General features: G+C 42.2%; 1 protein-coding gene across 1 annotated transcript in view; it reads left to right on the forward strand.

Annotated features, from left to right (window-relative positions):
• LOC115183239 (RPA-related protein RADX) overlaps window positions 1–11,846 on the forward strand; it is a 45,509-nt gene extending 33,663 nt beyond the window's left edge. The window contains exon 10 of the mRNA XM_029744588.1: window positions 11,722–11,846. Within this exon, the coding sequence (XP_029600448.1) occupies window positions 11,722–11,756 (35 nt within the window). The 3' untranslated portion in view covers window positions 11,757–11,846. The remainder of the gene's footprint in view (window positions 1–11,721) is intronic.
• Window positions 11,847–12,727: the final 881 nt, after the last annotated feature.

The raw sequence follows: 12,727 nt of genomic DNA on the forward strand, positions 1-12,727 counted from the left end.
GAATACAACAGGGTGTAGTAGACCTCACAGTGAATGCTGAATACAACAGGTGTAGTAACCTCACAGTGAAATGCTGAATACCCAGGTGTAGTAGACCTCACAGTGAAATGCTGAATACAACAGGTGTAGTAGATCTCACAGTGAAATGCTGAATACAACAGTTTAGACCTCACAGTGAAATGCTGAATACAACAGGTGTAGTATACCTCACAGTGAAATGCTGAATACAACAGGTGTAGTAGACCTCACAAAATGCTGATACAACAGGTTGTGTAGACCTCACAGTGAAATGCTGAATATAACAGGTGTAGTATACCTCACAGTGAAATGCTGAATACAACAGGTGTAGTAGACCTTACAGTGAATGCTGAATACAACAGGTGTAGACCTCACAGTGAAATGCGAATACAACAGTGTAGTAGACCTTACAGTGAAATGCTGAATACAACAGGTGTAGTAGACCTCACAGTGAAATGCTGAATACAACAGGTGTAGTAGACCTTCAGTGAACTGCTGAATAAACAGGTGTAGACTCACAGTGAAATTGCTGAATCAACAGGTGTAGTAGACCTTACAGTGAATGCTGAATACAACAGGTGTAGTAGACCTCACAGTGAAATGCTGAATCAACAGGTGTAGTAGACCTTACAGTTGAAATGCTGAATACAACAGGTGTAGTAGACCTCACAGTGAAATGCTGAATCAACAGGTGTAGTAGACCTCACAGTGAAATGCTGAATACAACAGTTGTAAGACCTCACAGTGAATGCTGAATACAACAGGTGTAAGACCTCACAGTGAAATGCTGATACAACAGGTGTAGTAGACCTCACAGTGAAATGCTGAATACAAGTGTAGAGACCTCACAGTGAATATGCTGAATACAACAGGTGTAGTAGACCTTACAGTGAAATGCTGATACAACAGGTGTAGACCTCACAGTGAAATGCTGAATACCAGGTGTAGTAGACCTCACAGTGAAATGCGAATACAACAGGTGTAGTAGCCTCACAGTGAAATGCTGAATACAACAGGTTGTAGTAGACCTCACAGTGAAATGCTGAATACAACAGGTGTAGTAGACCTCACAGTTGAAATGCTGAATACAACAGGTGTAGTAGACCTCACAGTGAAATGCTGAACACAACAGGTGTGTAGACCTCAGTGAAATGCTGAATACAACAGGTGTAGTAGACACCTCAGTGAAATGACTGAATACAATCAGGTGTACCCACAGTGAAATGCTGAATACAACAGGTGTAGTAGACCTCACAGTGAAATGCTGAATACAACAGGTGTAGTACCTGACAGTGAAATGCTTGAATACAACAGGTGTAGTAGACCTTACAGTGAAATGCTGAATACAACAGGGGTAGTAACCTCACAGTGAAATGCTGAATACAACAGGTGTAGTAACCTCACAGTGAAATCCTGAATACAACAGGTGTAGTAGACCTCACCGTGAAATGCTGAATACAACAGGTGTATAGACCTCACAGTGAAAGCTGAATACAACAGGTAGTGCCTTACAGTGAAATGCTGAATAAACAGGTGTAGTAGACCTCACAGTGAAATGCTGAATACAAAGGTTAGTAGACCTTACAGTGAAAATGCTGAATACAACAGGTGTAACCTCACAGTGAAGCTGAATACAACAGGTGTAGTAGACCTTACAGTGAAATGCTGAATATAACAGGTGTAGTAGACCTCACAGTGAAATGCTGAATACAACAGGTGTAGTAGACCTTACAGTGAAATGCTGAATACAACAGGTGTAGTAGACCTCACAGTGAATTGCTGAATACAAGGTGTAGTAGACCTCACAGTGAATGCTGATACAACAGGTGTAGTAGACCTCACAGTGAAATGCTGAATACAACAGGTGTAGTAGACCCACAGTGAAATGCTGAATACAACAGGTGTAGTAGACCTCACAGTGAAATGCTGAATACAACAGGTGTATCGACCTCACAGTGAAATGCTGAATACAACAGGTGTAGTAGACCTCACAGTGAAATGCTGAATACACAGTGTAGTAGACCTCACAGTGAAATGCTGAATACAACAGGGTAGTAGACCTCACAGTGAAATGCTGAATACAACAGGTGTAGTAGACCTCACAGTGAAATGCTGAACAACAGGTGTAGTAGACCTCACAGTGAAATGCTGAATACAACAGGTGTAGTAGACCTCACAGTGAATGCTGAATACAACAGGTGTAGTAGACCTCACAGTGAAATGCTGAATACAAGAGGTGTAGTAGACTCACAGTGAAATGCTGAATACAACAGGTGTATAGACCTCACAGTGAAATGCTGAATACAACAGTCTAGTAACCTCACAGTGAAATGCTGAATACAACAGGTGTAGTAGACCTCACAGTGAATGCTGAATACAACAGGTGTAGTAGACCTCACAGTGAAATGCTGAATACAACAGTGTAGTAGACCTCACAGTGAAATGCTGATACAACAGGTGTGTAGACCTCACTTGAAATGCTGAATACAACAGGTGTAGTAGACCTCACAGTGAAATGCTGAATACAACAGGTGTAGACCTCACAGTGAAATGCTGAATACACAGTGTAGTAGACCTCACAGTGAAATGCTGAATACAACAGGTGTAGTAGACCTCACAGTGAAGCTGAATACAACGTGTAGTAGACCTCACAGTGAAATGCTGAATACACACGGTGTAGTAGATCTCACAGTGAAATGCTTAATACAACAGGTGTAGACCTCACAATGAAATGCTGAATACAACAGGTGTAGTAGACCTCACAGTGAAATGCTGAATACAACAGGTGTAGTAGACCTCACAGTGAAATGCTGAATATAACAGGTGTAGTAGACCTCACAGTGAAATTCTGAATACAACAGGTGTAGTAGACCTCACAGTGAAATGCTGAATACAACAGGTGTAGTAGACCTTACAGTGAAATGCTGAATACAACAGGTGTAGTACCTCACAGTGAATGCTGAATACAACAGGTGTAGACCTCACAGTGAAGCTGAATACAACAGGTGTAGTAGACCTCACAGTGAAATGCTGAATACAACAGGAGTAGTAGACCTCACAGTGAAATGCTGAATACAACAGGTGTAGTAGACCTCACAGTGAAATGCTGAATACAACAGGTGTAGTAGACCTCACAGTGAAATGCTGAATACAACAGGTGTAGACCTCACAGTTGAAATGCTGATCACAGGGTAGTAGACCTCACAGTGAAATGCTGAATACAGTGTAGTAGACCTCACAGTTAAATGCTGAATACAACAGGTCTAGTAGACCTCACAGTGAAATGCTGAATACAACAGGTGTAGTAGACTCACAGTGAAATGCTGAATACAACAGGTGTAGTACCTCACAATGAAATGCTGAATACAACAGGTGTAGTAGACCTCACAGTGAAATGCTGAATACAACAGTGTAGTAGACCTCACAGTGAAATGCTGAATACAACAGGTGTAGTAGACCTTACAGTGAAATGCTGAATACAACAGGTGTAGTAGACCTCACAGTGAAATGCTGAATACAACAGGTGTAGACCTACGTGAAATGCTGAATACAACAGGTGTAGACCTCACAGTGAAATGCTGAATACAACAGTGTAGTAGACCTCAGTGAAATGCTGAATATAACAGGTGTAGTAGACCTAACAGTGAAATGCTGAATACAACAGTGTAGTAGACCTTACAGTGAAATGCTGAATACAACAGGTAGTAGACCTCACAGTGAATTGCTGAATACAACAGGTGTAGTAGACCTCACAGTGAATGCTGAATACAACAGGTGTAGTAGACCTCCTCACAGTGAAATGCTGAATACAACAGGTGTAGTAGACCTCACAGTGAAATGCTGAATACAACAGGTGTAGTAGACCTCACAGTGAAATGCTGAATACAACGGTGTAGTAGACCTCACAGTGAAATGCTGATACAACAGGTGTAGTAGACCTCACAGTGAAATGCTGAATACAACAGGTGTAGTAGACCTTACAGTGAATGCTGAATACAACAGGTGTAGTAGACCTCAGTGAAATGCTGAATACAACAGGTGTAGTAGACCTCACAGTGAAATGCTGAATACAACAGGTGTAGTAGCCTCACAGTGAAATGCTGAATACAACAGGTGTAGTAGACCTCACAGTGAAATGCTGAATACAACAGGTGTAGTAGACCTCACAGTGAAATGCTGAATACAACAGGTGTAGTAGTTCTCACAGTGAAATGCTGAATACAACAGGTGTAGTAGACCTCACAGTGAAATGCTGAATACAACAGGTCTAGTAGACCTCACAGTGAAATGCTGAATACAACAGGTGTAGTAGACCTCACAGTGAAATGCTGAATACAACAGGTGTAGTAGACCTCACAGTGAAATGCTGAATACAACAGGTGTAGACCTCACAGTGAAATGCTGAATACACAGGTGTAGTAGACCTCACTGAAATGCTGAATACAACAGGTGTAGTAGACCTCACAGTGAAATGCTGAATACAACAGGTGTAGTAGACCTCACAGTGAAATGCTGAATACAACAGTGTGTAGACCTCACAGTGAAATGCTGAATACAACAGGTGTAGTAGACCTCACAGTGAAATGCTGAATACAACAGGTGTAGTAGACCTCACAGTGAAATGCTGAATACACAGGTGTAGTAGACCTCACAGTGAAATGCTTATACAACAGGTGTAGACCTCACAGTGAAATGCTGAATACAACAGGTGTAGTAGACCTCACAGTGAAATGCATGAATACAACAGGTGTAGTAGAACCTCACAGTGAAATGCTGAATATAACAGGTGGTAGTCGACCTCACAGTGAAAATTCGAAATACAACAGGTGTAGTAGACCTCACAGTGAAATGCTGAATACAACAGGTGTAGTAGACCTTACAGTGAAAATGCTGAAGTACAACAGGTGTAGTAGACCTCACAGTGAATTGCTGAATACAACAGGTGTAGTAGACCTCACAGTGAATGCTGAATACAACAGGTGTAGTAGACCTCACAGTGAAATGCTGAATACAACAGGTGTAGTAGACCTCACAGTGAAATGCTGAATACAACAGGTTAGTAGACTCACCAGTGAAATGCTGAATACAACAGGTGTAGTAGACCTACAGTGAAATGCTGAATACAACAGGTGTAGTAGACCTCACAGGTGAAATGCTGAATACAACACGGATTAGGTGTAGTAGACCTCACAGTGAAAATGCTGAATACAACAGGTGTAGTAGACCTCACAGTTAAATGCTGAATACAACGGTCTAGTAGACCTCACAGTGAAATGCTGAATACAACAGGTGTAGTAGACCTCACAGTGAAATGCTGAATACAACAGGTCGTCGTAGACTCACAGTGAAAGTGAATACAAGGGTGTAGACCTCACAGTGAAATGCTGAATACAACAGGTGTAGTAGACCTTACAGTGAAATGCTGAATACAACAGGTGTAGACCTCACAGTGAAATGCTGAATACAACAGGTGTAGTAGACCTCTACAGTGAAATGCTGAATACAACAGGTGTAGACCTCACAGTGAAATGCGAATACAACAGTGTAGTAGACCTCACAGTGAAATGCTGAATACAACAGGTGTAGTAGACCTCACAGTGAAATGCTGAATACAACAGGTGTAGTAGACCTCACAGTGAAATGCTGAATACAACAGGTGTAGTAGACCTCACAGTGAAATGCTGAATACAACAGGTGTAGTAGACCTCACAGTGAAATGCTGAATACAACAGGTGTAGTAGACCTCACAGTGAAATTGCTGAATACAACAGGTGTAGTAGACCTCACAGTGAAATGCTGAATACAACAGGTGTAGTAGACCTCACAGTGAAATGCTGAATACAACAGGTGTAGTAGACCTCACAGTGAAATGCTGAATACAACAGGTGTAGTAGACCTCACAGTGAAATGCTGAATACAAACAGGTGTAGTAGACCTCACAGTGAAAATGCTGAATACAACAGGTGTAGTAGACCTCACAGTGAAATGCTGAATACAACAGGTGTAGTAGACCTCACAGTGAAATGCTGAATACAACAGGTGTAGTAGACCTCACAGTGAAATGCTGAATACAACAGGTGTAGTAGACCTCACAGTGAAATGCTGAATACAACAGGTGTAGTAGACCTTACAGTGAAATGCTGAATACAACAGGTGTAGTAGACCTTCACAGAGTGCACATGAAATGGCGGAATACCAACAGGTGTAGTAGACCCTCACAGTGAAATGCTGAATAGCAACAGGTAGTAGACCTCAAAGTTGAAATGCTGAAACACGGTTGTAGTAGACCTCACAGTGAAATGCGAATACAACAGGTGTAGTAGACCTCACAGTGAAATGCTGAATACAAGAGGTTTAGTAGTTACCTCACAAGTGAATGCTGAATACTAACAGGTTAGATTAGACCTCACAGTGAAATGGCTGAATACAACAGGTGCTAGTAGGACCCTACAGTGAAATGCTGAATACAACGGTGTAGTAGACCTCACAGTGAATGCTGAATACAACAGGTGTAGTATGACCTCCACAGTGAAATGCTGAATACAACAGGTTGTAGTAGACCTCACAGTGAAATGCTGAATACAACAGGTGTAGTAGACCTCACAGTGAAATGCTGAATACAACAGGTGTAGTAGACCTCACAGTGAAATGCTGAATACAACAGGTGTAGTAGACCTCACAGTGAAATGCTGAATACAACAGGTGTAGTAGACCTCACAGTGAAATGCTGGAATACAACAGGTGTAGTAGACCTCACAGTGAAATGCTGAATACAACAGGTGTAGTAGACCTCACAGTGAAATGCTGAATACAACAGGTGTAGTAGACCTCACAGTGAAATGCTGAATACAACAGGTGTAGTAGACCTCACAGTGAAATGCTGAATACAACAGGTGTAGTAGACCTCACAGTGAATGCTGAATACAACAGGTGTAGTAGACCTCACAGTGAAATGCTGAATACAACAGGTGTAGTAGACCTACAGTGAAATGCTGAATACAACAGGTGTAGTAGACCTCACAGTGAAATGCTGAATACAACAGGTGTAGTAGACCTCACAGTGAAATGCTGAATACAACAGGTGTAGTAGACCTCACAGTGAAATGCTGAATACAACAGGTGTAGTAGACCTCACAGTGAAATGCTGAATACAACAGGTGTAGTAGACCTCACAGTGAAATGCTGAATACAAACAGGTGTAGTAGACCTCACAGTGAAATGCTGAATACAACAGGTGTAGTAGACCTCACAGTGAAAATGCTGAATACAACAGGTGTAGTAGACCTCACAGTGAAATGCTGAATACAACAGGTGTAGTAGACCTCACAGTGAAATGCTGAATACAACAGGTGTAGTAGACCTCACAGTGAAATGCTGAATACAACAGGTGTAGTAGACCTCACAGTGAAATGCTGAATACAACAGGTGTAGTAGACCTCACAGTGAAATGCTGAATACACAGGTGTAGTAGACCTCACAGTGAAATGCTGAATACAACAGGTGTAGTAGACCTCACAGTGAAATGCTGAATACAACAGGTGTAGTAGACCTCACAGTGAAATGCTGAATACAACAGGTGTAGTAGACCTCACAGTGAAATGCTGATACAACAGGTGTAGTAGACCTCACAGTGAAATGCTGAATACAACAGGTGTAGACCTCACAGTGAAATGCTGAATACAACAGGTGTAGTAGACCTCACAGTGAAATGCTGAATACAACAGGTGTAGTAGACCTCACAGTGAAATGCTGAATATAACAGGTGTAGTAGGCCTCACAGTGAAATTCTGAATACAACAGGTGTAGTAGACCTCACAGTGAAATGCTGAATACAACAGGTGTAGTAGACCTCACAGTGAAATGCTGAATACAACAGGTGTAGTAGACCTCACAGTGAATTGCTGAATACAACAGGTGTAGTAGACCTCACAGTGAATTGCTGAATACAACAGGTGTAGTAGACCTCACAGTGAAATGCTGAATACAACAGGTGTAGTAGACCTCACAGTGAATGCTGAATACAACAGGTGTAGTAGACCTCACAGTGAAATGCTGAATACAACAGGTGTAGTAGACCTCACAGTGAAATGCTGAATACAACAGGTGTAGTAGACCTCACAGTGAAATGCTGAATACAACAGGTGTAGTAGACCTCACAGTTAAATGCTGAATACAACAGGTCTAGTAGACCTCACAGTGAAATGCTGAATACAACAGGTGTAGTAGACCTCACTGTGAAATGCTGAATACAACAGGTGTAGTAGACCTCACAGTGAAATGCTGAATACAACAGGTGTAGTAGACCTCACAGTGAAATGCTGAATACAACAGGTGTAGTAGACCTTACAGTGAAATGCTGAATACAACAGGTGTAGACCTCACAGTGAATGCTGAATACAACAGGTGTAGTAGACCTTACAGTGAAATGCTGAATACAACAGGTGTAGACCTCACAGTGAAATGCTGAATACAACAGGTGTAGACCTCACAGTGAAATGCTGAATACAACAGGTGTAGTAGACCTCACAGTGAAATGCTGAATACAACAGGTGTAGTAGACCTCACTGTGAAATGCTGAATACAACAGGTGTAGTAGACCTCACAGTGAAATGCTGAATACAACAGGTGTAGTAGACCTCACAGTGAAATGCTGAATACAACAGGTGTAGTAGACCTCACAGTGAAATGCTGAATACAACAGGTGTAGTAGACCTCACAGTGAAATGCTGAATACAACAGGTGTAGTAGACCTCACAGTGAAATGCTGAATACAACAGGTGTAGTAGACCTCACAGTGAAATGCTGAATATAACAGGTGTAGTAGACCTCACAGTGAAATGCTGAATACAACAGGTGTAGTAGACCTCACAGTGCAAATGCTGAATACAACAGGTGTAGTAGACCTCACAGTGAAATGCTGAATACAACAGGTGTAGTAGACCTCACAGTGAAATGCTGAATACTAACAGGTGTAGTAGACCTTCACAGTGAAATGCTGAATACAACAGGTGTAGTAGACCTTCACAGTGAATGCTGAATACAACAGGTTGTGTAGTAGACCTCACAGTGACTTGCTGAATACAACAGGGTAGTAGACCCTCACAGTGAATGCTGAATACAACAGGTGTAGTAGACCTCACATTGAAATGCTGAATACAACAGGTGTAGTAGACCTCACATTGAAATGCTGAATACAACAGGTGTAGTAGACCTCACAGTGAAATGCTGAATAGAACAGGTGTTGTAGTCGACCTCACAGTGAAATGCTGAATAGAAACAGGTGTAGTAGACCTTCACAGTGAAATGCTGAATACAACAGGTTGTAGACCTACAGTGAAATGCTGACATGCTGAATACAACAGGTGTAGTAGACCTCACAGTGAAATGCTGAATACAACAGGTGTAGTAGACCTCACATGTGAAATGCGAATACAACAGGTGTAGTAGACCTCACAGTGAAATGCTGAATACAACAGGTGTAGTAGACCTCACAGTGAAATGCTGAATACAACGGTGTAGTAGACCTCACAGTGAAATGCTGAATACAACAGGTGTAGTAGACCTCACAGTGAAATGCTGAATACAACAGGTGTAGTAGACCTCACAGTGAAATGCTGAATACAACAGGTGTAGTAGACCTCACAGTGAAATGCTGAATACAACAGGTGTAGTAGACCTCACAGTGAAATGCTGAATACAACAGGTGTAGTAGACCTCACAGTGAAATACTGAATACAACAGGTGTAGTAGACCTCACAGTGAAATGCTGAATACAACAGGTGTAGTAGACCTCACAGTGAAATGCTGAATACAACAGGTGTAGTAGACCTCACAGTGAAATGCTGAATACAACAGGTGTAGACCTCACAGTGAAATGCTGAATACAACAGGTGTAGTAGACCTTACAGTGAAATGCTGAATACAACAGGTGTAGACCTCACAGTGAAATGCTGAATACAACAGGTGTAGACCTCACAGTGAAATGCTGAATACAACAGGTGTAGTAGACCTCACAGTGAAATGCTGAATTAAACAGGTGTAGTAGACCTCACTGTGAAATGCTGAATACAACAGGTGTAGTAGACCTCACAGTGAAATGCTGAATACAACAGGTGTAGTAGACCTCACAGTGAAATGCTGAATACAACAGGTGTAGTAGACCTCACAGTGAAATGCTGAATACAACAGGTGTAGTAGACCTCACAGTGAAATGCTGAATACAACAGGTGTAGTAGACCTCACAGTGAAATGCTGAATACAACAGGTGTAGTAGATCTCACAGTGAAATGCTTAATACAACAGGTGTAGACCTCACAATGAAATGCTGAATACAACAGGTGTAGTAGACCTCACAGTGAAATGCTGAATACAACAGGTGTAGTAGACCTCACAGTGAAATGCTGAATACAACAGGTGTAGTAGACCTTACAGTGAAATGCTGAATATAACAGGTGTAGTAGACCTCACAGTGAAATGCTGAATACAACAGGTGTAGTAGACCTTACAGTGAAATGCTGAATACAACAGGTGTAGACCTCACAGTGAAATGCTGAATACAACAGGTGTAGTAGACCTTACAGTGAAATGCTGAATATAACAGGTGTAGTAGACCTCACAGTGAATTGCTGAATACAACAGGTGTAGTAGACCTTACAGTGAAATGCTGAATACAACAGGTGTAGACCTCACAGTGAAATGCTGAATACAACAGGTGTAGTAGACCTTACAGTGAAATGCTGACTACAAGGCAGGGTAAAGTGACTAGGCATCAGGATAGATAATAGTAAGGTATTGGAGAATTTACTTGGGCTGTAATCAGAGCTGCAGGTAACTCTAATGAACGTATCCTCTGCAGCAGAGGTAACACTGGGTCTTCCTTTTCTGTGGCGGTCCTCATGAGAGTCAGTTTCAAAGTTCTTGAAATGTTCTGCATTGACTGACCTTCATGTCTTAAAATTATGATGGACTGTCATTTCTCTTTGGTTATTTGAGCTGTTCTTGCCATAATATGGACTTTTACCAAATAGGGTTATCTTCTATATATACCACCCCTACCTTGTCACAACACAACTGATTGGCTCAAACGCATTAAGAAGGAAAGAAATTTTACAAATTCACATTTAACAAGGCACACCTGTCAATTAATAGGCATTCCAGGTGACTACCTCATGAAGCTGGTTGAGAGAATGCCAAGAGTGTGCAAAGCTGTCATCAAGGCTAAGGGTGGCTACTTTGAAGAATCTCAAATATAAAATACATTTGTTTAACACTTTTTTGGTTACTACATGATTCCATATGTGTTATTTCATAGTTTTGATGTCTTCACTATTATTCTACAATGTAGAAAATAGTAAAAAATAAAGAAAGAAAAACCCTTGAATGAGTAGGTGTGTCCAAACTTTTGACTGGTACTGTAGATTTATTAGTAAATGAAAAACCGGTCTGCTGTTTGCTGCCCAATTACACAAGAGTCATTAAAAAGAGCCTAATTCACATAACACAATTTTATCAGGCGATAGCTGAACATAAGTCACAATGAGTTAATGACCTAATAATGATGTGTAGGAGAATTTATTTGGGCTGTAATCAATTATATTTATGTTCAGTTTACATGGTCTTCTGTCTGTTACTGTGTGTGTGTGTGTGTGTGTGTGTGTGTGTGTGTGTGTGTGTGTGTGTGTGTGTGCGCGCGCGCGCACGCAGGTGAACTAGGCCTGCTGAGGGGGGGCGGAGCTTAAGTGGGAGGCTGAGCGACTTCAGTACAGAGAGAGACGCAACTTCTGTATCCAGGCAACCATCACCATGGTTACTCACTGCCGTAAAGGAAAGGTAACTAACGCACACCAACATTCCTACAGTATGGAGAAGAGTTAGCTAGCCAGGTTGTTGGTTCAGCCATTCCTACAGTACGGAGAAGGGTTAGCTAGCCAGGTGGTTGGTTCAGCCATTCCTACAGTATGGAGAAGGGTTAGCTAGCCAGGTGGTTGGTTCAGCCATTCCTACAGTATGGAGAAGGGTTAGCTAGCCAGGTTGTTGGTTCAGCCATTCCTACAGTACGGAGAAGGGTTAGCTAGCCAGGTGGTTGGTTCAGCCATTCCTACAGTATGGAGAAGGGTTAGCTAGCCAGGTGGTTGGTTCAGCCATTCCTACAGTATGGAGAAGGGTTAGCTAGCCAGGTTGTTGGTTCAGCCATTCCTACAGTATGGAGAAGGGTTAGCTAGCCAGGTGGTTGGTTCAGCCATTCCTACAGTATGGAGAAGGGTTAGCTAGCCAGGTGGTTGGTTCAGCCATTCCTACAGTATGGAGAAGGGTTAGCTAGCCAGGTGGTTGGTTCAGCCATTCCTACAGTATGGAGAAGGGTTAGCTAGCCAGGTTGTTATCTCTGGTTGGTTCAGCCATTCCTACAGTATGGAGAAGGGTTAGCTAGCCAGGTGGTTGGTTCAGCCATTCCTACAGTATGGAGAAGGGTTAGCTAGCCAGGTGGTTGGTTCAGCCATTCCTACAGTATGGAGAAGGGTTAGCTAGCCAGGTTGTTATCTCTGGTTGGTTCAGCCATTCCTACAGTATGGAGAAGGGTTAGCTAGCCAGGTGGTTGGTTCAGCCATTCCTACAGTATGGAGAAGGGTTAGCTAGCCAGGTGGTTGGTTCAGCCATTCCTACAGTATGGAGAAGGGTTAGCTAGCCAGGTTGTTGGTTCAGCCATTCCTAC

This window comes from Salmo trutta, unplaced genomic scaffold, assembly GCF_901001165.1.
Source record: "Salmo trutta unplaced genomic scaffold, fSalTru1.1, whole genome shotgun sequence".
NCBI classification, from domain to species: Eukaryota; Metazoa; Chordata; class Actinopteri; order Salmoniformes; family Salmonidae; genus Salmo; species Salmo trutta.